The sequence below is a fragment of the Grus americana genome, chromosome 16, assembly GCF_028858705.1.
Source record: "Grus americana isolate bGruAme1 chromosome 16, bGruAme1.mat, whole genome shotgun sequence".
Classification (NCBI taxonomy): Eukaryota; Metazoa; Chordata; class Aves; order Gruiformes; family Gruidae; genus Grus; species Grus americana.
The window spans coordinates 10,483,738-10,508,365 of record NC_072867.1 but is presented as its reverse complement, the minus strand read 5'-3'; the positions used below and the strand labels follow the sequence as shown (position 1 = coordinate 10,508,365).

Here is a 24,628-nt window from a genome sequence, read left to right as displayed (position 1 = left end):
CTAGGAGAAGCTCAACAATCCATACAAAGTGCCAAAACAATTCCTGGATAATTCTAGATTTAGAAATGGCTAGAAAATTCCCCAGAAATCACTAGAGAAATCTCTAAAAAGCACTAGAGAATCCCTGCAGACCTCAAGGCATAGGAGATCCCAGAAGCTGTAAGAACGCCTTCGAAAGTACTAAAACTTAATTGAAAACTCCAAATCTAAAAATTCTTAGAAAGATTCTAGAAAAGTTCTAGACGCAAAAATGCCTAGACACTAAAAAAAAAAAAAAAAAAAAAAATTACAAGCATGTACTTGACAATCACTGCAGAAAATGAGCATATTCCAAGAAAGCGTAAGGAGGACTTTGAGAAAGCATAAGTAAAAACTCCTAGGAAGCATATCCAAAAATTCCGAGTAATAATGTAAAAATTCCTGGATAGCACATGACCTACGGAAAACATATCTGGCTATTTCTAGAAGACATAAGGGTGGATTCCTTGACTAGTCCTCTGGAGACCTCCTTATTTTCCATTAGATATCCTCTAGCGCAACATTCCTCTCCAATTTATCTCTGCAAGGCTCCCTGAGCTCCTCTGTACCTGCGTGAAATCCCAGAACCTCTGTGCTGGCCTCAGGACATCTTCGCACTTCTTCAGAGTCGGCGTCCTGCCCTTCCCGTCATCCACCAGGCATTTGGAGTCGGGCAGAAAGGCGGTGGAGCCCAGCGGCCCCAGCTGCAGGACACCTTCAGAGCTGTAGCGGACAAGCTGGAGAAGGAAGGGAAGAGAAGGGAAGGGAAGGGAAGGAAGTCTTTAACCCCAGCGATGGGACACAAAGCCGAGCTGCGGCTGCCCTCCCTGCCCCAAGGGCTGGTGAGCAGTCCTTCTCCTGCTGCCTGTGGGGACCTTCCCGGTCTGGCACACGCTGCTACGGGCAAAGCTCAAGAACCTTGTTTTACCAACACGGGGTCTCTCGTAGGACACAATATTCCCTTCTCTCACACTTCTGCTCCCCACCATTCCCTACCCACTATTTCACTGCAAAAGGGCAATCAGGAAAGTGAAATAATCAATATGTAAATCACACCCACTCAGCAGGAATTGATTTAACAAGGACACGATGTCAATTTGCCATGCAGTTTGTTCTTAAGAGCTCTGTTAGAGGCTATTGATAGCAACAAGTCTAATTAGTTTTTGTAAATAATTGTTACGGAAAAAAATCCAACCATGCAACAGTCTCCAAAAATATGGGGGGGGGGGGGGGGGGGAAGAAATTGTGAGGGAAATAACAGCAAATTTTCTAACATATGCTTCAGGCCTACATAATAAAGATTCGCACTCTGATATTTCAGTATTGTGTGAGGCTTAACTGTTCTGCAATTTAGTGATGTGGTAAATGCTACCGGCTGTAATTAGAGGCTTCAGGTAAGGGCCATTTATTATTTTAGAGATTTTTTTCATATAAAATATCTTAAGCAGGCACAATCATTCATGTTAATTTTTACAGGAGTGTAATTTTTTTTTAATCTTCTATTTTAAGTGATGATTTCACTTGCCTCAAGTCATTCACAGTAAAATAGCCCTCAAGAAAAATAAATCTGTATGTAGAAGGTGAGGTAAAAAAAAAAAAATAAAAAAAATTGGTCTCTTGTAATCTCAGCGTGCCAGAATATATTTTATTTCATTAATATTGGAGCAAGGGAAAATATTTAAAGACAAAGAACATGCATAGATGGCTCTTGTCGATCAGGACCAATTGTCCCAATGCAAATGTCTGATGGCAGAGAACTGTTTTGCTCTGTTCCCAGCAGCCTTTTGCTGTAAGCAGAGGGTCGCTGCCCGTTTGCCTTCTCGCGCTGCTACGTTTGGGTCAGAGAGGAGGGTGACACCGCTCCTTCTCCAGGCGCTATGAGCGCACCGGCACAGCACGACCTCCCGCACAGCATGCGCGGGAAGGGACGCAGCCAGCGCCGAGCGCGCGGACTCCTGGGAGAGCAGGCAGCGCACATAAACCCACATCCCAAGGCACTGGAGGGAGAAAAAAAAAAAATCCCTGAGGGAAAAAAAAAAAAAAAGCTTTTCCTAGGGATGCACTAGGGACCTTGAAAAGTTTCGTGCAATCCAAGAAGCCGCTGAAGAACTGCTGGATGACAGTCTTGATGAAGGAAGGTTGAGTTCAAACTCTTTACTCTGCCTCTTGCAGATCTCATTTTTCTCTGCTACAGTTTCTTTCAATCTGTATTCTAATAAAGCCTGAAAGCCTTAAGGGTGGTTTTAGGATGCTCATTTAGAGGGAAAAGGGGCTCTGTCAGCTCACTTTCTGTCACATTGCACTGAGATAATGACGATAGTGACGGAGTCCTCATTTCTAAGTTGCAAAAATTAATAAGTAATCCCCTTAATTACTGCTCCTTTCTAGATAGTTGAGGGAGAGCCTATTGAGGGACATTTCAAAGCACATTAAAGCAAAAATGCACGATGTTAATTTGGCAGCAGGCCGAAACATCAAATCAGATGTATCTACTTCTCCCTTCTTCTGTGTTTGAATCCAGTCATTACGCCAGCACAATACTTTGCCCTTCTCACCCTACAAGTAGTGAAGTGCAGCACCCAGGTGCCGAAAGACTGCAAAGGGGAGTCAGCTACGTGGCTGGTGTGCCGCGAGGCAGGATGCTGCAGGCTGATGATCAGAGCCACCTAAGAAATGCAGTCATCACCCAGGAAATTCACTGCCTGTCTGGTCTCACTGCTGTGACATGGCTGAAATTACTTAACGAGAAAGGGAAGGAAGGTCAGAGGTGCCTGCCATTTATTGGATGCTACTGACCAGTGCATGAGATATCATTAAGAGTCAATCAAAAAAACTTGAATTAGAGCCTAGCTTCCTACAGCCATCCTTATTAACCTCAGAAGAATCATGCTGGGAATAATCATATCTTGCTGGTGGGAAAAAGAGCATAGTCTGCTCGCTCCCAGACCAGATGCCCTTTGACAAAGGCTGTGTTCATTTTCCCACCTGCCACTTCTGTTCAGAGCAACCACGTGAAGCACAGAGTTAGAACAGAGCCTACATGAGAGAAAGCAGAGGGATAACCACATGGGGATGCTCCTTGGTACAAACAATATCACTGTGGAGGCACTGTTAAAGGGGAAAAAACCCCTCACAATTTTTTATTATTTTTTTTTTTAAGTAAAGCTTGGCTGTGTATTTCACGCTTTTAATATCGAACGGGTACTCGGCAGAGTTCAAATGAACTGCAGGCATGGCTGAACCTTACACTGACTGGGAAATGTGTTCATCTTGCAGTCTTTGTTGTATCTCTCCAGGTCTCAAAATACCACCCAGCAACCTGGGTGGCTTTGCCTTATCTAGATAATCAGAACCACTGTCTGTAATGGGCTACCTGCTCTCTAGTACAGGATCAATTTTCCCTGTGGTTTAAGATGAGCAGCATTTTCTGTACCAATATTAAACTGGTCTAAAATAGTCTTTGTCTTTAGAATCTCAACAGCCAGAATTGCATGTGCTCTGCACCTCAGTAGCCATATACTTGGGAAAGACATTGTTATACAGAAGCCTGTCAAAGCACAAAGTACCATTTCTGCTTAGGCCTTAGAAGTGGAAGATACAGTAATTTTATTATAAACTCTCCAGTACTGAAAGTGGCAGTTGTGTGACAGCTCAACAGTCAGAGAGGGCTTGGTGCAGGAAGCTGCTATCTATACAATGATGAGACAAAGGGAACATCATGGGCTTAATTTTCCTGAATCTTTACTTTGTGCCAAGAGTTCCGACAGTCATAAAAACTTGGGCTTATCCTAAAAAAAAAAAAAATCTAAAAAAACCACTGACAAATAATTATCTCAGTTCAGACCATATTACATAATAAAGCTTTAGTACCTGCTTCTGCAAAATCAGACCAGAAATTCAGGTTCAAGAAACTACTATATGATTAATAACATTTCCCTCCAAAGACTTCATATCATATCTTCCTAGAGACAACATAAACTGTGAAAATAAAATCAGTGTTAAAATAAGTTGCTTATTACTGTAGACTAGAAAGTGGGAACTGGGCTACAGACTCTATGAAATAGTGAAAATTACACCTGCTGTGTTCAAATTTGATCTTAAGTGCCACTACCATACTGAAAAAGAAATAACCTCTGAATCTGCATTAGAACCGTGGGCATCATACATCACGCCAAATCCATTCCCAGTGCCAGCCAGCCAGAATGAAATGACAGTCCCCTTTATTAATGAATATTCAATCCCATTCATAAAAAAAAAAGTCTGTGCAAGTCTTAATGGGCTGAGAGCCTAAGCTATCCACATACTCCCATTGCAACCTGCAGAACAGAAATGCAGTTTTATACATCACATGAGGATGGACCTTCACTTGGTTTTTCTCTTGTATCTGAGAAGAGCTGAAGGATCCACATAAACGACAGTGAAGCTAAGTGCTGTATTAAATACTCCAAGATCTAATCCTGATACTATCTTCTGCACCTATGACAACATAGGATAGTTTTCCCTTCAACATTCAGAATTCTGAGCTGAATGGAAAAGATGTCAAAGGTGGTTTATCAAAGCCACCATATCTGGTTCAAAAATAGCAAGTGATGCTGCTTATGGAAAGCGATCCCCCAGAAGCATCAACGTGATAAGTAAATGCCACCTTTTAACTGAAGGATTTGACTTCAGAAAATCCATTCCTGCTAATTTCTAGTCAAGTGGAAAAAAGCACAAAATAACAACAGGTAATTTTTCCGTAGGAAACAGTTACACAGACTGCTCTGGTAGCTTTCCACACTACATTTAACCCCTCTCTCTCACTCTTGTTCTCCAAGCAAAAGGAAATCTTCAACGATCCTTCAGCCCTGCAGGTTAAGCCATGTCAGCTATGTAAGCTGACAGAGAAACTGAAACAGTGACCTGTACAGGAATCTGAAATACCGTAGAGTCTCCAGAATACTTGTCACCACAAGACAAACAGATCACAAGTTACCAAACTTCCAGGTTTGTTACAGAATCTCACCCACCGCTTCCTGCAAGTGAAGAAACTGCCTTTTCATCCACCCTGCTCGAAGCAATCCGACCTGTTACCCAGCGTGCCGCTTTGGAAAGCCATAGCTCTACCAAGCAAAATGTTAAATATCTGCTCTCAAGCAGCAGTTTAAGTAAAGCCTTTCATCTCCTCTTATTCCATCTGTTTCTGGAGCTGCGAGCTCCAGGAATCTGAACGTTGAGATCTCCCTTTCTGCTTGATCTCAAAGCCAAGGGAGCGCTCAGGTTCACAGATGTTGCCTCCTCCTCTCGGAGTCAAAGGGAAGAGAGAAGGGCAGAGGAGGAGGCTGTCCACCAGGACAGGCCGTTCTATCCCAGGTGCCCTTTTATTAAGTTCTCCTCCTCTTTCACATACCCTATAACCAGCTCCACATCACAGCATCCAAGACAGACTCTGAGAAGGTGAATATTTCCACTGAGGCTGTATAACTCCTCTCAGATGGTTCAAAAGCTGCCTGTCCTACAACCTAAGAAGCTTCCAGAACAACACATTCCAATTTTTTTTTTTTTTTTTTTGGGGGGGGGGGGTAGGGTGTGTTCCCCCCACCCCATTTGGTAAATTTGTTTTAGGCAGTACTGTAGAACCCATAGGCTTTACAGGTGATTGTACAAGCCAAGCCACATGCAGAGACAAGGGAGTTCAAGATGCCCTATATATTCCTTTGCTTCTGAATTTTCTCTAGCCCTGGACTGTTTCCCATTGCTCTCCCAGTGGTTTTCCCCTGAAAGGGGTTAGACTCAAACTTTGGATCCAAAGAACACACATAAAAGGGCACTATTTTCCTGTAAGGCGAGTTTTGAAATCAACTTAGATTGCTGCAAAACCTTGTCTGGATATTGGATATATAAATGGATATATAAACTGTTAGCTTACATTGACTTAGCCTGAGTCAAATTCATTAAGCTAAATTGATGTAAATTCAGGCTAGATGCATTCCAGAGCATCCATAAAAGAGCCTGTCCCTGTTTGAATAAAAAGATTTAAAAGCTGACGTCATTGAAAAGATGCAATTTATCATGGTAAAAACTGAGCTTGAGAATACGCATAGGGAAAGGCATTTTTTTCATGGAGCAGTAACGGCGGAGTGGTTTTGTTTCTCACTGGTAATGCAGGACACCACCATTCAGAGGTGTGCAATATGCAAGGGAAATAGAAGGGAAAGAAGTAGAAGAAAAGAACATTTTATCGTAGATGAACAGTAATCTTATTCCTAACTCAGCTTTCTTTAAACAGTTGACTGACTTCTGTTGGTTTCAGTGGAACCGTGTGTATAGTAAAATCACTGGTAATTTGCTTGTCAGAATTGAAGAGTATGAAAAACAAACAAGACTGTAGCTGAATAGCGAGAGGCTTTCACACCGGTAGGACGCATCAAGCACCAGTGATAACCTAACTGGTGTAAATGAGTTCCACATTTATATTCATTTCTATTCAGTAGGCACGTACAACTAACCAAACCTCAACGCAGTAGGGGTATTTTGATGCCCTACGCTTGAGATGAAAAATGTCAGAAACTGAAAGCTAAACATAACAGCCAACTATGCTCACCCAGGCTGATTAGAAGAAGGGCTTCAAAAATGTTTATTTAATATATTAAAACGCTTGCTGTCAACACCTTTCATGCTATGTGCTTGAATATCCTTGATTAGGTTTGTGCAGCTGTGGTTCTCATACTGAATTAATTTTGTAAATTGTGGTGAGATGATAGAAGTTTTCCAGCTGTGTAATCATTAATTAACTTGGCTGCATTTGAGTGGCTCCAACCCATGCTTATCTGTGAAATACTCAACTTAGATAAAACATCACCTCTGCCTTCTTTTTCGTGTTTCTTACAGAAGGAAAACTTTTTTTTTTTTTAAGGAAAAAAAAGGGAAACGGAAAGTGCTGCAGGATGATTTGGTAGATTAAGTTTTTCCTTCCTGTACTTTTATAATTCTCACACATAGGGGATGCTTTGGATTTTAAGGGTTTGAGAAGAGTGACTTTCTCTTTTTATGCATTTATACGGTGCTAGTAACAAAGGGGCTCTAGCTTCTGGCTGTAATGTAAAGTCTAAAAACAGCTTTTCAGGCTTTTCCAGAAAATTCACGTAGACAGGATACTGAAGACCTGTAGTAGAAGCGCGCCAGAAGAGATTTAACTGGTCACTACCCATCTTCTTCAGCAGTGAATACTTTGTGGTTTGTTATCTGCACCTGAGAAGAGCTGCCCAGTGTCTAGTCTAGGGCCCACAATTCAAAAGGCATCATCTACTAGGTAACGTATTTACATCTTACTAAAAGGAAAACAACCTGTTCCTTAATGGAAAAAAATGGTCAGAGCTGGATGCTGAGACGTGAGCTGCTTTATGCCCCCAAATTTACAAGAGTTAGTCAGGAGAAGCCGGGCACATCGTACTTTCTTTCAAATAAATTCACAGTATGCCCTCAGCTATCGTCGTCTTCTGGAAGTCAAAGCACATTCTATGAAACAGGAGTCATGGAAGCAAACAAGTAGGTTTAGAACTTAAACTGCAAAATAAATTACAGTCAGAACCATTTATTTCATTATTCTTCTCAATGTTAGCACGATGATAGGAGATCAGATGTTGCAAAGGGACTTCCTGGAGGGACTTAAATTTGCAACTTTCTCATCAGAATTAGAATAGGGCAAGAGACTGAACTCTGAGTGCCTTGACATCCCTAACTAGAGTCTTCTTGAAAAGCTCATTTACATCTAATTAAGCAACACTGCTTTGTTACCTTACTCAAAGGCTGTTCCTTCCGCCTCTACTAGGAAAGTGTCAGTCAAATGTTCCATAATGATCCTGCCAAAGGTGGACATTTTGTCAGGGGGAATTACTGTCTATCTCACTTTGCTCTAATAAGTTATGACTCTTCACCAGCTTGCAATTAAGCACAACAGGCAGTATTTATATTTTGCAACTCTTGTTATGCCTCCACAGTGATGTACGAGCCAGGACTCCAAATCAATATATGTATGACTGAATCTCAGATAATTGTTAAGTCTGTGATAAGGTCAGAGTTTATTTACGCATGAGAAAGTTCATTAACGTAGTTTTGATTCAGATGGTACTTCAAAAGAAACTAGAATTACATTTCAGAAGAAGCTCAAGTCCTGGATTTAAATAATATCCAACTTGTATTTAAAAAAAAGTAACATCACTACGAGCACGGAAAGAAGAAATGTCATTTTAAAACATTCAGTGATCTGCAAGAAAATAATAATATGCACAGGGATTGACAAAAAAAGAAACCTTCTTTTTTAGAAAACTATTAACTTAAAAGTTATTTTCAAATCCCTTTGAAGTTGATGTTAAATATGTGCTTAACTTTTTGCCTACTTGGGGAATCACATCAGCAGCTTGCTAAATCATTTCTGCATAGGAGCCTACTGGACCAATGACCAGTGAATTTGAAGAGGTACTATCCCTACAGTAAGTCAAGTCATAATGAAAAGAGCTGCTCACTCACACAAACTTTCTAAAATTCATTAGTCTTCGGTGGATCTCTCTGCTGTTAAAACAAATTATCATGATTCTTCTGTTTTCCTATGATTCTTCTGTTTTCCTAAACAGCATCTTCAATGTACAGATTCACGTGCTGAACAATCTTGGAAAGGGCACCCAAAAAGACCGGAGTAAAGCCAGGGATTTTCCTTTGCAACTCAGGAATATACTGCTAAACTCAAATGCACCAAATTACTTCTTGATTCTTCTGAAAATTCTTTAAGTTAAAGGTTTCTCCTTAATTATGGGATTTTAACCATTTACCTGAGAGGACATTCCATGGCATGGATAAAGGATTGCTTTGTCATCCTCTTCAGCTCCCTGATCTAAGCAGTAGCCACTAGCTTTGCTGTTACGCACCTATAACCGGATCAGAAAGAAAACAGATGTATTAGAAATTATCCTGTACGATGCAAGTCCCATCTAGCTAAATCTTAGCTGCACTACAGCTATTGAAACAACCAGCATGTAAAACTGTTCTTCTCTGAGAAACACGTGCTTGTTCTCCAGATATGACAGGATGCCAGCAGTGAATTTGCTCCAGGAAAAGACATTATTTAGACAACCTACTGTCTTTATAGACCTTGGGTCAGAGTTATATTTTCAGCAATTACTCAAGGATCGAAACTCCATAAAATTCACTCTAAGAAAACCAAGAAAATTCTGCTCCAAATTATCCTTGTGTAAAATACAAATTTTGACCCTATATGTTGAGAATGTGACTTCACCAAACTGCGTAGGAACTACCCGGGACTGGTGTTGGATGTGGCACCCTTTTGTTTGCTCCTATTGCTTAAATATAAAGAAAAAAGCACATGAAGAAAATATTTGAATTGAGAATACAGTATATGGTTATGTACAGAAGTGACGTAAAGCACATCATTGTGAAAGGATACAGCAGTGATGAACAGTGTTGGAAGGCTTTCAATATATTTAAAGTGTGGGTTCAGAGATCCAACAAAGTAAAAATCCAGGTGCCACCCCAGACAAGAAGAATTTGCAAGTCTATAAAACTGGGCTGGAGCTCTTGTGAAACCTCAGGACTTTCTTTCTCTTCAGGCTAGTAGTAGTACACACATTTTGGACACAGAAAAATCTTACAGGTATCTTAAGAAGTTATTTAGATGGACATTGTGAAACCGTCCACAGGTCAGTTTTGGATTAGACTATGAAGTGTTTGTTCTGGCCACCTCCATAATATAGAAATAGCTGCTGCATGAGGTGTTGGTAAAAATCATTAAATAATCCATATTATAGTGTACGAGCATAACAGGGAATCTGATCAGATAAGGGGGCTCACCAACAGTTAAATTTCAGGAGGTTTATTTTATGACTTTGATGCTATAAAGGCTAAAGAAGATGAAGACAGCTTTATGACACAGCTTTAAAAAATGTGAATTGAGTCACTAGGAAATATATTTTTACTACTGTTTCAATCTGTTTCACATCTACTCAATACATTTATTTTCCTTTAAACTCACTAAAATCCAGACATCTTTTCCTTCAGGAAAATAACCAGAAGAGAAAGTATTTAATAACAAGCTTGATGTCATTTAGGATGAAGCCTCTAGTTTTTTCATTATGGGCATGTAAGACTGAAAGGGAACTATGCCAGTTTATACTAGCTAAATAGCTTGTGTGGCTCCTTTTTATTATAAATTTTAATGAATTAGATACTTGCATCACTAAACTTCCTGTTTGACTCAAGAACCTTCTATATGACCACTCAACAGAAACAAACTCCTTTTTAGAGCCCAGCTTGCTAACCGTCTGGTATAATTGACACAACATTGGCAGTACTGCCGATGTTCTTCGCAGTTAACAGCCTTCTCAGAGCTGACAGTTACTAATAGCTCCTGTTGAATTTACTAAATGTCTTTCCTCACTCTACTGCCAGGGATAGTTATATTAGGATGCAAAGTGATATTACGCAATAAAACTTGCACTTTGTATCAATATCTGAAGCGCCTGACTTATTTTTATATGAAGTCAATCAAATGGAACAAAAAGGAAGAACGTCCATTTAGTTGTCTTGTGTGAAAATATATGGGCTTTGGATTTAATTGTAGTTCATGTAGACAATTAAAACAGAATCTTAAAAACATTACGCAGCAGGAGAGCTCCTAGAACTTCGCCGCAGTTCACAGTCATAAGTGATAGCTGTCCTCACATTACAGGCACGTGATACAGATTTAGAGAGTCACAGAAGGCACGTTTGGCTTCTTTAAAGATTGGGGTCAAGCATATGTGGGAGATTTGATAGGGTCACAGAAGAGAAAGAAATGATGCAGACAGCTGAGATGAACCAAAACGTCTACACATTTCTAACACGTTTGGATCCAGCATTTTATTAGGGTTAAGTAACCTATCCACTCAGCTATCTCAGAGTAGGTGTTCCAAGGTCTTACTCAATACTGGTACACAAGTGGAAATGAAAATACAGAATCTGAGCACAAAGCAGCAAAATTGTTTTTCCTCTAATGACTTTTTCATGATGAAATAAAGACCTACCAAATGGTAGCCTCACCTCATAATCTCAACAAGGTTATGTTGCTTTTTATCCTGAACAAGGAGGATTGCAAAGATGAATTAATAAAGCAAATGTAACCCTTCAAATAGTTTGGCAAAGCCCAAAAAGGGATGTTCTTTACCTACAAACAATTGAGCAAACTCAACTGTTTTCATTAACTGTAATTATTTTACCTCTCTTGACTGCTGATGTTTTCTTGATGATGTCTGTGGCATCCGATTTGGGAGAACGATTACCTCAAAATCATGTTCTCAGAGCTTCTCGGTTTTAAAAGAAAGCCAAGGAGGTTGCTTATCATCGTTAGTGAGAATGATTTCATCTAACATCCACCGAGAGGGACAGTGCTTCTCAAAGCCACACTTCTTAGTGTTGATTAAAAGTATGGGAGAGCATTTCTGTTGCTACTACTGTGCTGACTTCAAATTGCTCCGTACATCCTGATACCCACCACTAAGATGAAAGGACCGCTCTAATGCAGATGTATTTTCAAAGACATATAGTACCTCTCCATAAGTGACTGTATTATTATAAACCCTCATTTCAGGATAGACGTTCTCCAAGTACCACTTGAAACTCCGGCACTGCAGTCGCTGTCGTAGAGCTATTCTTTCAGAAACGTCTCCAAAGTCAACTCCAGGGTTCTACAAAGCAGAAAAAGAACAAAGGAATCTCACTGCATTGACTTTATGGTTGTTTTCTTTACTGAAACCAAATTGGATTTCATTTTGTATACCAAGCTGTATTTCCCTCTCTTCTTTCTCTTTTGTAACTAGCAGCTCATCAAACAGCTGCTGTTGAGAGCAGACAATAAATATTAATGAAAGTCAGTGGAAAAAGAAGGATAACGAACAAGGAAAAACAAACATAAATCAAAATAATAAGAATACAATAAGAATGTTGTTACTTACAGCAATTCTAAATGTTTGCAATTAAACCTGAACTCCTTTGCTTTCAGACTCAGTAGGAATTTAGGCGATAATTCTGATCTAAGATATGGCAGCTTGATCATGGTTTACTCTAGTGACAGCCTTGGGTATTCCCTAATGTAAATGAGATCAGAACAGACCTGTTAAAACTTCAAAGCAGAGCTGCTCAAAAAGTCATTAAGCTCCATTAAACATTTGCATAGACCAGCATTCAGTTTTTACTGGAACTGGAGCTCATTTGCAGACTTGAGCCATAAAATGCAGTTAAACTCCAAACCTTCTTTATAATTCTACTTCAGAATTTAATTCATGTTTGAATACAACTCCCATGAAAAACACAGGCTGGAAGAATCAGATCAATATGATCAAACCCAGCCATTTAAAAAATGCCAAGTCCTGAGCTAGCGTCTGTTGATTTGAACCGGTATAAATCATCACAGTGCAACATTAAGACAGTACGAGTTACCTCATCTAAAAATCTTTTCTGACACTCTATGAATCAAATAGACTGAAACTGGGGAGTTTTGCATGGATCTGTCTTAAGTGCCTTGTACATTACCTCCAGAAAAATTTCCGTATGTTTTACAAATGATGTCTAATGCAGGGTTACAAGACAGCAGCAAATCTTAGCTCAGGGTTTATTAGAATCCCCAACAGATGCCTAATTTTCAGGAGAGAATGCAAGTGTGATACTGAACAGGTTTTTCTATTTGCCACATAGAGTTTGCTGTGCTCACTGCTGCTTGCCGATGCATACTTTGTCACGAGCTCTCTATGCAGCATCCATTCAAATGAATGTTAATTTACGTACTACTTCAGGCTACATGGAAGGAGAGCAATTCTCGGAGGCCCTCAGTACAATAAATCATTCAATGTAAGATTCCTTTATCACTAAAAGGAATAGATCACTACGAGGGGCATACCAAATATTTGGTATTTACTAAATGCTTGAAAGGTTGGACCAGATGATCTTTGAGGTCCCTTCCAGCCTGGTGTTCTCTGATTGTATGAAAGCTGTGCTGACCCCCTGGTGAACGTTACAGGAGTATGATCTTGCAAACGTGTCCAAAGATCATCCACTGAACAGGATACACATTATGCACAGATCCTCGATAACTTGGGAGCGAGTTGTGAAAAAAGATGGTGTGAGTTATGAAAGGGTTAATTTGGAGGGGGTTTAGTACGGAAGAACACGTATATTTTACTTGCCTTCTTTCTTCCCTGTTCTAAAATGAGGCAACACAGTGCCCTGTTTGCAGTGCCATTTCTACAGACCACACGAGCAGCAAATTGAGCAGCTGTGAAAACGTTGTGCTTACTTCTGTACTAGCTGCAGTCATCATCTGCAGGTATGTGGACATATTCTTCTTAACTAGGCAGTAAGGTTTCTAGTTCCCCTGCAGAAGTGTTTTCTTATGGCTTATAGCAGTACAGTTCTTCTTAGTCATCTCGATGGAATACTACAGTGGAATAACTGGGAACACTAACACTAGTTTCCTCTTCCTGAGAGCTAATGGGGTTACTTTTATGATGCACATTTTATCAATCAATTTATTTTATGGAAAGAAAATTTTAACATTCAGTACTTATGCTGATTTTATGTCTCTTGATGTAGATGTGTGTCCCCCTTTTATTTTTTTTTTTAAAGCACTGCTGTATAGCTCAGTGTAGAAAACTACATCAATAAGTAATCTCAGAAAGATTAAAGGAAATCACGTTTTGCTGTAAACGCTTACTTAAATGTCTTGTCTTTTCTCAGAATTCATTTGCAGAAGGCATCAAGCAAACAAGTTACCAAGGTTACTTCTTTTTCCTCTCCAATTTGAAACTTACCATTTTATCAAATGGATGCAGACAGAGCCAAAACGCCCCTAAAAACTTAGATGGACGCTGCTTTGTCTTCTTCCTACTGTCATGGAAATCTTGTATGGGAAAGAATTTATGCAGTATTGCCTTGTTAGGGCAAAATAATTCTCTGCAATTACCGCTCCTGCCAAAAGAAGTCACCAAAACAGATCTTCATAGAGACCTAACTTTCAACGTTGCACAGAATGTCCAATACTGAACAGCAAATTTGGACACGTGTGAACATCTGACCTATTCAGACATCACATGGAGAAGAATGAAACATTGCTCCTTTAGGTATATGTATTTTCAAAACAACAACAGGAATGAACAAAAATGGGGTTTGATGCATTACCTAGGTGCCAAGTACAAGTAGGTATTTAGGACACAGACTAAATCCAATGATTTAGACAAGACTTCTGTGACTTTGATGGACTCTAGGTCATATCTGAATATTCACAAAGACACTGCTGGGTTGGCATATAAATGAAACATTCCTGTTTCCATTTACTTCACTCAGCTTTGAACAAACCCCCCACCTAAGGGTTAACTAAACCATCATTACCTACAGAACGGAGTATGCTTCCCTTCAGCTGCTCTCCCTGTGCTCCTTCACATGAATAATTTGGATGCAAATACCACTAAAGGATACAGCAGCAGTCAGCTTCCACCTGAGTGGGATATAACATACATCTCTTCTCTCGAAGAATTATGCTCAGTGGAGATGTAGCATGCGATATACTTACAGAATAAAGTGATAAATTGAACCTACAGTTTATCTAATATTTATATTACATGGATTCCTAGAGGTCCCCACGTGCCATCTACAATTCGTATGCACAGTAAAAACCAGAAGGTGTCCACATAGAAACTCTCAGTCTGTAGACAATAAAGCTAGTTAATGTGCGACTCTTTTATCACATACTTTGTTTTTATGCTGGTGAGGTCTACTGAGTCTCATGATGAAGGATGATATTTATTTATGGACGTTTCTGTAGTCCTCACCATGGTAGCATATGAACACCTCAAAGTTTAATGGCATCCCAAATTAATGACTTCTTCTGAGGAAGCAGATAAACCTGAAACATCGTGCTCTAGTTAAATTATAAATCTGTGTCACTGCTCCTGAGCGCACAACAAAACTTACACCGAGGAAGCAAGTTATATGGCAGAACTCTCCGTATTGAGCACGCAGCAGCATGAGAGCACTCTTCCCCCTAAGCTTAGCCCACTTCACACAGTTGTAGTAATATTCTTCACCTCAAAGAGCTAACGAGGAGCAGCCATCCACGTTTCTGTTCAGAAGAGTGCGTGACCCATACTTACTGCCATGGGGATGTTCCACGCCATGTAAACATGAGACTTGAAGTCATCCATCCAGACCTCAGCGGCCCGCAGGGCGTTGCGCTTTGCATAGTAATCAATGTCGTTGTTGTAGGGTTTCTTTGTGCGTTCAATATGTGCCACGCGAGAACAGGGCAAGACCTCCATGCTTCCTCCGCACTGCCAGACCTGGGAGAGTTGGAGGAAAAAAACCAGTTACATTATTTTTATTTTTAAATTTTTTTTCTTTTTCTTTTTAAGGTGATACAACTGCTTCTTTTCAGACGCTGTATGTAGAGTGTTGCCTAGGTGGAGATGGGTACTATCGAACAATTCAGAACGATCTCTCGATTTACCTGCTCTGGGGGTGAAACCCCACCCTCTTCACATTGACTCTAGATTAGTCCAAGGTGAATGCAGCTGGCTGTGTTACGTACAGAAGTTTAGGTGCCATAAATATCCAAGTCCTTCCCCATAATATCACTGTTCTTGAAACCATTAGGCAGAAGACAAATTATAAGGTGGTAACCTCAATCATAGGGACTACTTTAACCTAGTGCTCGTTACTGAAACTTCAGCAAAAATCAGTTGTATCAACTGCCTGTGTTTGGAGCTGTACAGGTGTGGGTTCCTGTTATCAGCTCTCCAAATCAACTAACAAACTTTTAATAGCTGAAATGTGACTGCCAGAAAAATCCGATACACATTTAGTATACCTAAGCATCTCAGATGCCCTATTCCACGCCAGAGCCCTTTGTGCTGGGATTTGAACATTACCTTTGGGAAAGAAAAGGAAACAAATTACCCACATGCACAATACCAACAGAATAAAAAGCATGGAAACACGCTTATTTTCTTATTATGGAAACTGAGACTTTGATTGTGAGTCAGTTAATTATTCTTTTCTTTTTCTAATCTAGCCCCTGCAGGCTTCACTGATTGCCCTTCACAACCATGCTTCGCCCTACCTTCAGTAAGAAACACGCGCTCACTTACCTGGTACAGAACGTACCATGGAAATTTGAGCTGAGCATAAGACAAAAGTCTTAGCACAGGATGCTTGGTGAATCTGGTCATTAACCAAAACGTGGGTCTATTTAGCAACAGAGGTTACTGCCACACTTGGGAGTGGATGTGAGCACAGCAAATGCGTTCCTCACCCAGTGCACCTGCCAGGCAGAGAGGAAAGGAGAAACCTCTGGTGCAACTATTCTGTATGCCCTCACCTGCAGCCTGGGGACATAAGAACCAATAAATGACCGCTTATCTCTCTACCCCTGAGTTGATGAAGATGGATAAAAGGGACCGAGTGGGGACGGTATCACCCAGCCTTCCCAGACACCACCGTACCCGCACCGGGCCGTTTTTTCCTGTTGATTATTTACTGTCTGAACTCCGTGGCGGGAAACAAAGAGGACTTGTCTCTTTGAATCAGCGAGATTAGCAATGATGCAGGGTGAGCAAAGCTTATGCATTTCAGTTCCCTCAGGTCTGAGCTTAGTACTGTAGCCTAGCTGAAATAAGAGATATTAAACTATAAGCAATAATCCATTGCTTCCAAGGCTGCCTTTTACTGAGCATAAGGGCTCATTTCTGGACCAGACGTGCTCCAGAACAGTACTGGGGCAGTTCTCCACCTAACCTGCCTTCTCAGGGACAAAGAGAAATTGCTTGGAAGTGGCAGATAAAATCCTCTCCAGTTTGGCTTTTTTTTTTTTTTAAAATACTTTGTTAGGCAATATTTATTTGCTGCCTTCCACGCAGTTCTGTAGTAAATCACTGGCCACTAGAATTTGCATTTGATAAAATGAAATACACTGAAAAACACACTGCTCATAAATTTGGACTGACATATGCTGAGGATTTCCACTGCAAAGGGAAAGTGCTACAAAAAACCAGAAAGGAATTAATTGATTTTCATGATCAGAAGGGGAAACGAGCAGTACACTTTAGCATACTGCTATTTGCCCAACCCACCCTGGAAGTCAGCTATTTAATGCACGGCACATTTTTCTTTCTCTTGATATGGCTAATGACCTTGTAATTTTTATTTATATATTTTGGTACCAAGGGCAAATACATTATCTGAGCGACAGATTTATTTCCTTCAAATACCAGTGCTCATGCAAACCTGAAAAGAAAAAGGTACTAAACGGCAACATTAAAGGAAACAGTTTAGCTCATCTGTAAATTCAACACAAACAGTTATTTATCAGCGATAAATTCTCCCCAGATGAAATCCACAGGGAACTCAGACACCTGCCTTTGAAGAAAACACAACAAAAAAAGGCAGCAGCAGCCTCAGGCCAGATACTGCTCACCCTGTCAGCCAGGATCATCGGTGCTCAGCAGTCAGCGTGAATTTGCACTGTGGCGTGACCGCCCCATCTGCAGTCGTCTGCATTACTTTACATTTACATTCAGTCACGCAGATTAGATATAAGGAAAAACATTCTTCACTGTTGGAGTGGTGAGGCCCTGGCACAGGTTGCCCAGAGGAGCTGTGGATGCCCCATCCCTGGCAGTGTTCAAGGCCAGGTTGGATGGGGCTTTGGGCAACCTGGTCTAGTGGAGGGTGTCCCTGCCCATGGCAGGGGGGTTGGAACTAGATGGGCTTTGAGGTCCCTTCCAACCCAAACCAGTTGAGGATTCTAGGATTCTTTCCCCTACCTCTCAGCCCCATTTTGCTCGTTAAAGAGACAAAGTCTGCTGAAGAGGGGGAAGGAAGGAAACAGCCAGGAAATATTCAAGGAAATTTTACTTCCTATGAAATTGCTAATTTACCCCAGATGACTTCTTTTTTCTGGGAATACATAACTTTTAACACCATTGGGGGATGTTTCCCAGGATAAGGATGGGATTCCCAATCCCAGAGAAAGAGAACTGGATGTACAGCATACGGGGCGAGGAGGCAGTTAGATAGTTGTGCATCACCAGGCGTACATCATCGCGCCACCATTTCTCCGTATCCCAGATAAATGCCACAGCTGCTCAACTATTTCTTTTTTAGGTCAGACAAGGTCTGCTGTTTCACTTCATGAGGATTAGTTGCTGTTCAACGGAGCACGGACACGACTCTGTATCCCCACACCCTCTCACACTGCTAAGTACAGAGTGAAGCTCTTGTCCTCTCCCTTTCCAGCCCAATGATTAAACTTACACAAAATGAAAGACTTTCAGTAGTACAGCCAAGTATGTGCACCCAAAACTGGACAGGATCCCAGTAGTTAAGAGCAGTCATGTGAGATTTAGATGAAAACTCAAGGCTTGTGTCTGAATCCAGAGGATGGGGAGGGTTAGCAGCACCTTCTCCCCGCTGCACACAGAATTGAAAGACACGCATGATTCAGAAAATCATTGCCTGTCTGCTTCTAACTACAAGAAGTCTCTGAAATACAACAAAGGATAAAAGAACAAGGGACGTTTTACTGCATGAAACAGATGAGAAAGTGGGGCAAGTCAGTGGTTGCCTCTGAAACTGGTTGATTCTCCTCCTCTTTTCATCCTCAAAACTGTATATAATCACCCATTTTAACAGTAGTAAACAACCTATTTCTTTCCACATCTAACTATGAAATTACGTCAGAAAAATAATTACGTGCATCTGTATAGTATTTATCAAGCAGAGTTCTTAAAGTGCTTTACTATGGAAAGTAAATTATTTCTACCTGTGAGCATAAAAGGATGCCCAAGTCCCTCCAAACTGACACTTTTCAGGCAGATGAAACCAACTTCCATATCTAAGAGTCATCTTTTGGGATAACACCACATTTCCAACTCAAGTTATTCCTCTCACACTGAGTTGCCAACGTTAAATGTGTGTTTCAAGGTTCATTTACTGAGAACGTTGAAGTTGAACGGTCTCTCTGAGCTGCTCCGACAAGGTTGCACATCACTGAAAAGCGCACTTGGCCTTCTCTTCCCCAAAAAAGAGGCAAATCCCCCACAGTAAACTTTGTGTCTGGCATCACAGCGTGCACTCATCACACCTGCGTTGTGGGGCAACAGCAGAGGGTTACCACGGAAGATGAGGTGGATACAGACCCAAAAGATGCCCTGGGCTGGGCACAGAAGTGGCTCCAGCTGATAAGCAGCAACAGCGGAGAAGCTAACAGGCTTCTGCTTTGCGTGCTCCTCGACTCAGTGCAGCTGCTACAGCCCAGGGACTCGGCTTTGCCTCCACGAGCGTCACACTGCGCAACGTTTTAAGACATGATCAAGTAATTCCAAGAGACACTCAATTTATTTGCTAATTGTAGTTAATTTCTAATTTCAGTATTGCTCTTTAGGCTGCTATAAACAAAATTGATAGCAATATAAATGTTACCATAGCTGTGTTACCTTAGCATTTTTACTGCTAATTATCTCAATCAACTTTTCTATAAACAGACATATTAAGTATTAAGAAGAACAAGTACCCACATCAGGGGTAAATTACAAACTGAATGATAACGTTCGTGGTTTGTGCTACAATGATTTACTGGCACTAATTATTAGCTATTCCTGTACACCTGAGATATGGCTGTCCTACAGAAAAGTGTTTACCATTAATTATACAGTAGTCAATCGGACATCGTATTCTGTGCATCAAAGAAAAACCAAGTTGAGACAATGTCTTGTCTACCATGACCTAAACTGTGCATCAGCAACGTTCTCTGAATGCAGGTTGGGTACATGATTTTAAAAGGCTAATAAAAGGCTATGCTTTAACTCTTGCCAAACAAGAAGAAAATTTCTGAGGAAGTACGTTTTCCCACAAGTATTTGTTGCTGAAGGTCCAAACTATCACTTTTAATAGGATTTTTAAAAAATCGTGGTTTCCCAAGAAAAAAAAATCCAGAAAAAGTCTCAAAAAACAACTGTCATTTTTTAAATTAAATTATTAGTGTCCTAAATAGGAAGTACAGTTTCAAACAACAACAAAAAAGAGGAAACATACAAAAAAAGAGGAAACAAAAAAGAAACCAACACTTTTAACCAAAATTTAGGTATTTTGGGAATGAGGAAGGGAGGTGAGGCGAAGTAAAACGTAAAATTCCATCAACCAAAAAGGTCAAACAAGAAGCCTGGTCACCCCTGAAGCAGGATGTAGAGCTGGCTGGACTGCCGGGCTAATCGGTTCCTAAGTTCTGGCAATATATATACAGAACATTGCTGACGTGGCCTCCAGCTCTGCAGGTGAGACCTATTTCCAATAGCGTCATGCCCCGCTGAGTGAATGTCAGAGCTCCAAACCGTGATGGGATTTGCTACTCAGGCGAGCCACGTGCAGCAGGGCACCTGCAGCTCCCGGGGTGCTCGCACTGATTGCGGGGAGGGCTCTTCACTCTCCATGGACCTACTGCTCTGTAAACTGAAAGGCACCCCACGTTACCTTCAGCTGTTCCGTTGTTTGAAAATACATGTTTACTGACTTAACGAGTGAAATGATTCGTGCCAAAAAACGGCGATAAAATTCCGATATTTTGTGGCCATTCTTACGCATGCTTTTAGGAGTGTCAGGAGAGAGGGGTGCCTGCAGGCTACAAGTAACTAATACTGGAGATTATTCATTGTTTCAGTCAAAAACCACAAGCATATAGCTTCACAAGTTTATGTATGACATTATTTCGTACGCCAAGCCGACCGTACATGGTTATTTAATTTGGTACAAATTATCTCAGTAAAAGCAAAATCAGTAGGTACAAATAAAAATGGCATTGGTTTGAAGGCACAACTCAGGAGACAGTTAACTCTCATAACCTGGAAAACTGAGACTGGAAAGAAAGATCATGATCCTTAAGAAGTTTGTATCCTGCTGTGAATTTTGCAGTTTAAACACCTCGGTGCTCAGCGAGATTGAAAAATAAAAGCTTCAGACTCTCTGTTGCAAGTATTTTTTCCATCAGATACACCTTTGATTCAAGCAGCTGGAGAGATGATGTACCCAAGACGATGTAACAGTAGAACGGAGACTTCAGCGTGGGGGGGGATTTGCTTCCAAGCAATTACCCTTTGCTACCAATTTCACAGCCCCTTTTAATGGACACTCCGGTTCTGCCCATCAGTCTGAACACCGCGAGGTTACAGACGCCAAAGCAACTCCAGCCCACAGTGAACCAGGCATTTGCAACCCGCTGGCCTCCACCTCCTTTAACACTAGCTGAGTAAACATTGGCTCGTTTTTCCAAAAGAGAGCTGGGATTAGTCCTGCTCTCCAGCAATATAGAAAATCAAGCAATTAATGAAATGTGCAATAATCTGAGACTCTGAGCTGATTTTTCATAGTTAGCAAGCTCTCTGGAGATGGTACCAGAAGGGACTATTACTGTACGACTTGCATTTGTGTTGTGGCAGCTTTGCGCTTTATCTGGTTCCAAGAACTTGTGGACATTTCAGTGGTCCTTTGCTGAAAGGAACAATCACTGCCCACATCTTCCAGTAGTAAGAAAATTGAAAGAATCGGCTCGGCAGCAGGGTCCGCTCCTTTGTAACGTGCCCAGCAAAGCACGTGACTGACGTTTCTGCGATGGCTTCTGCCAGAGGCAGCACTCCGGAGGTGGATGCTCAGCACATCCTGAAACAAAAACCTTAAGCTAGAACCGGACTCTGATGTTTTATAGAAACAGTTCTGAACTCCACGTGAGCAGCACTTCATAGAAGTAGCCTTTCAGATTTCAGACTTTCTTTTCTGTATGAAGCCAACAGAAGAGATGGAGGAGTTTTCAAAGCAGCTCAGATATCCCTGTTTTATGATATCCCAGTGTGGGAATTCTTAAAAGTCAGAGATCTCAGGTTTTCTTCAATTTTCAAAGCAAAGCCTACCAAAACCAGATGTCTTCTAGACTACCCACACACACCCCTACGGCAGGACTGGAAAGGATTTTCCTATCATGAAAGAATTTCCACATTTCAGAATTTTTGCTGACCTAAATTGTCAAGAATAACATAAATCTTAAATGTTTTCACTAGTTGAAACACAGGCTCTTTGTCACCCCTGTCTTCCTTCCCCCCAAAAAACTACCCCAAAATGTTTTTCTTAAACTGAACCACTGATGACTTACAGAAGATCTGTTTGGTGTTAAAAGCTTTTTTTAATATAAGCACAGTTCAATCTGAAATGTCAGTTTAAACTGAAAAACCAAACCTTCGCTGCAAAAATAGCAAAACGCAATCTTTTGACAACATTAAAAAAAGTTGTTTGTTCTCATTTAGAAATTTTGCTAAAGCCTAGCCTTTTCCACAGAAATATTTTTGTTTTAATTTATCGGCAGGAAAATCCTCAAAAACCTGTCCATCAAGCTTTAAGGAGGCTGGTGGGCTCACAGCCCTTCTCAGAGCGCACGTGGCCTGGAGATAAAGATGCCTTAAATCACTGCGACAGACCATCCCAGCGAGGGGATCTGACGGAGTGATTAATTGTGGTTCCTCAAGGTGAAAATAGTCACAGTACTTTCTGGCAAAAGTTGCAATACCCAAAGGGCAGGAGGATGCACAGCCCAGGTAGTAAATTCACAGCAGCAGGTACCGCTGGGCCCTTCTCAGCTCCTTTAACACCACCGTGTAAAATAAAATCCATGTGCACAGCAAAGTTACGGGGAAACTCCTACTCTGATGAAGTCAAACAAAGATAACCCTTAACATTACAAACACGCGTAGGAAGGCGATGGCTGTAGTTTCAGCCTCTCTTTCCAGTCAGACCAACAAGGTCTAAATCAGAAGGGATTCTGCAAAGTAACTTTGAACCGTGACAATAAGATCTTTTTCCATCTGAAACACAGGAGCTCCCTAGTTATCCTCCAGTCCTTGAATGGATGTGGCAACTCTTCTAGTGCCCACGCTAGAAACAAAAAATTAGCACTAGTATAGCACACTTATGGTTCTTGCATCTCTGATATTGACAATTTACATAGTTCACTGAAAATTGATTTTTCAACGTAATTTATAGCCTGACATTTTCCTTTTTTCTAATGGGGTTTCATGGATACTCTTTCTTCCACGTATTCTCAGTGCTGACTAGAGAGTGATATTTAATCAGATGTGCTAAAGTGCTGTTTTTCATTTCACATAGGAAGCTGTTACAAACTAGGGAGCTGTCATAATCAAACACGTCATATGGACAAATTAATCACATGGTCTCATTTTGTTCATCAGCTACATTTTTATCATCATCTTTAAAGACAGTCATAATTATGGTTTAAAAAAGTCCCAACTCTCGGTTCTCAAAATAGTCTGTGCTATTTAATGGTGCACTTACAGAGCAAAAATCTTTCATGGTGGGACAAAACAGCTTACATCAGAGAGACTTTTAGCTGCCAAAAAAAAAGAATTGAAAAAAAGGAAGAAATTGCATCAAGATCCACAGATTACATGTTTTGTCAAATATTTCAGGATAAACTTCTGACTGATACTTGCAAATTGCAGGACCCAAAAGGGTCCTCGCTGGACTGATCATGACATTGCCTCTATTACAATCCCTGCCTTTTTGGTTTCAAGTCCTGCTAACGCCAGTTTATAGATAATCTGCTAATAGCATATATAGGGGATGTGACAAAACCTCACACATAAAAGCTAATTCAGTCACTATGATAGTCTTATTCATATAGATGTGTAAACACCTAGCCCCCCCCTGCTCTTGCTGCCCTGAAAGGCTGGGAACATGCAGCAGCATTCGTGGACTGTTGATTTTGGAGGGTTGAATTCCACCTGGGGTTCTCCTCGTGGTTTTTTCTTGCCTCATGCAACACGAGCTTAATCTGAAGCCAGAACACAGATATGGAGGACAGACCAGACACATACAAGTCATACAAGTCATTAGTATATGTTTGGCACTAGTATTACCTCTCTTTATTATTATTATTTCAGTTGTCCCAGTGATGAATACTTGGAAGCTAGCTGCTTTTCCCAAAACTATTAGGAGATATTTCAAGGGTGTGTTAGATCCTCTTGTAGTCATCTAATGTGAGGTTTCACGGCAGATTGAAAATGGCACTTTTTCTTTGTAGGAAAGTACAAAATTTCTTTCAAAGATACTTGATTAGCCTTTAAAATTTGTTAGACTTTATTGGGGTTTGACGTCTTAGTTTTGTTCCCTCAGGGTTTTCTAATATTCACAGATGAATTGCTTTCAGAGAAAAAAGGCAATGGGGCTGTAATGTTCTTGCAATGAGACACTCAACTGATGCACGTTTTTTAAATTTCTCTGGTGGCTTTCAGTAGCATATTTAGAGGTTGTGCTTCACAGATTTCTTAGAGGTTACACAGAACCTCAAACCAGCCAAGATCTCAGATGTGACAATAGCGAGAAGATAAAACCCTTCGGTTAACCCTCTTACAGAAGAAAATAGATAAGCATGAAGAAATTGAAACATGTTCTAGAGAAACTCGCACTCAGCAACTGCTATCTTGCTGTAAAGATAAACTTTGTGTGTAAAGAACTGAGTCTGACAAATTAATAGACTAGC

General features: G+C 40.7%; 1 protein-coding gene across 1 annotated transcript in view; it reads right to left on the bottom strand.

The window, feature by feature from the left end:
• Positions 1-24,628, bottom strand: part of GALNT9 (polypeptide N-acetylgalactosaminyltransferase 9) — a 158,203-nt gene that overhangs the window by 8,680 nt on the left and 124,895 nt on the right. The window contains exons 7-10 of the mRNA XM_054844821.1: positions 15,189-15,374; positions 11,595-11,732; positions 8,826-8,921; positions 588-755 (exon numbers count right to left, since the gene is read on the bottom strand). Of these exons, the coding sequence (XP_054700796.1) occupies positions 588-755; positions 8,826-8,921; positions 11,595-11,732; positions 15,189-15,374 (588 nt within the window). The remainder of the gene's footprint in view (positions 1-587; positions 756-8,825; positions 8,922-11,594; positions 11,733-15,188; positions 15,375-24,628) is intronic.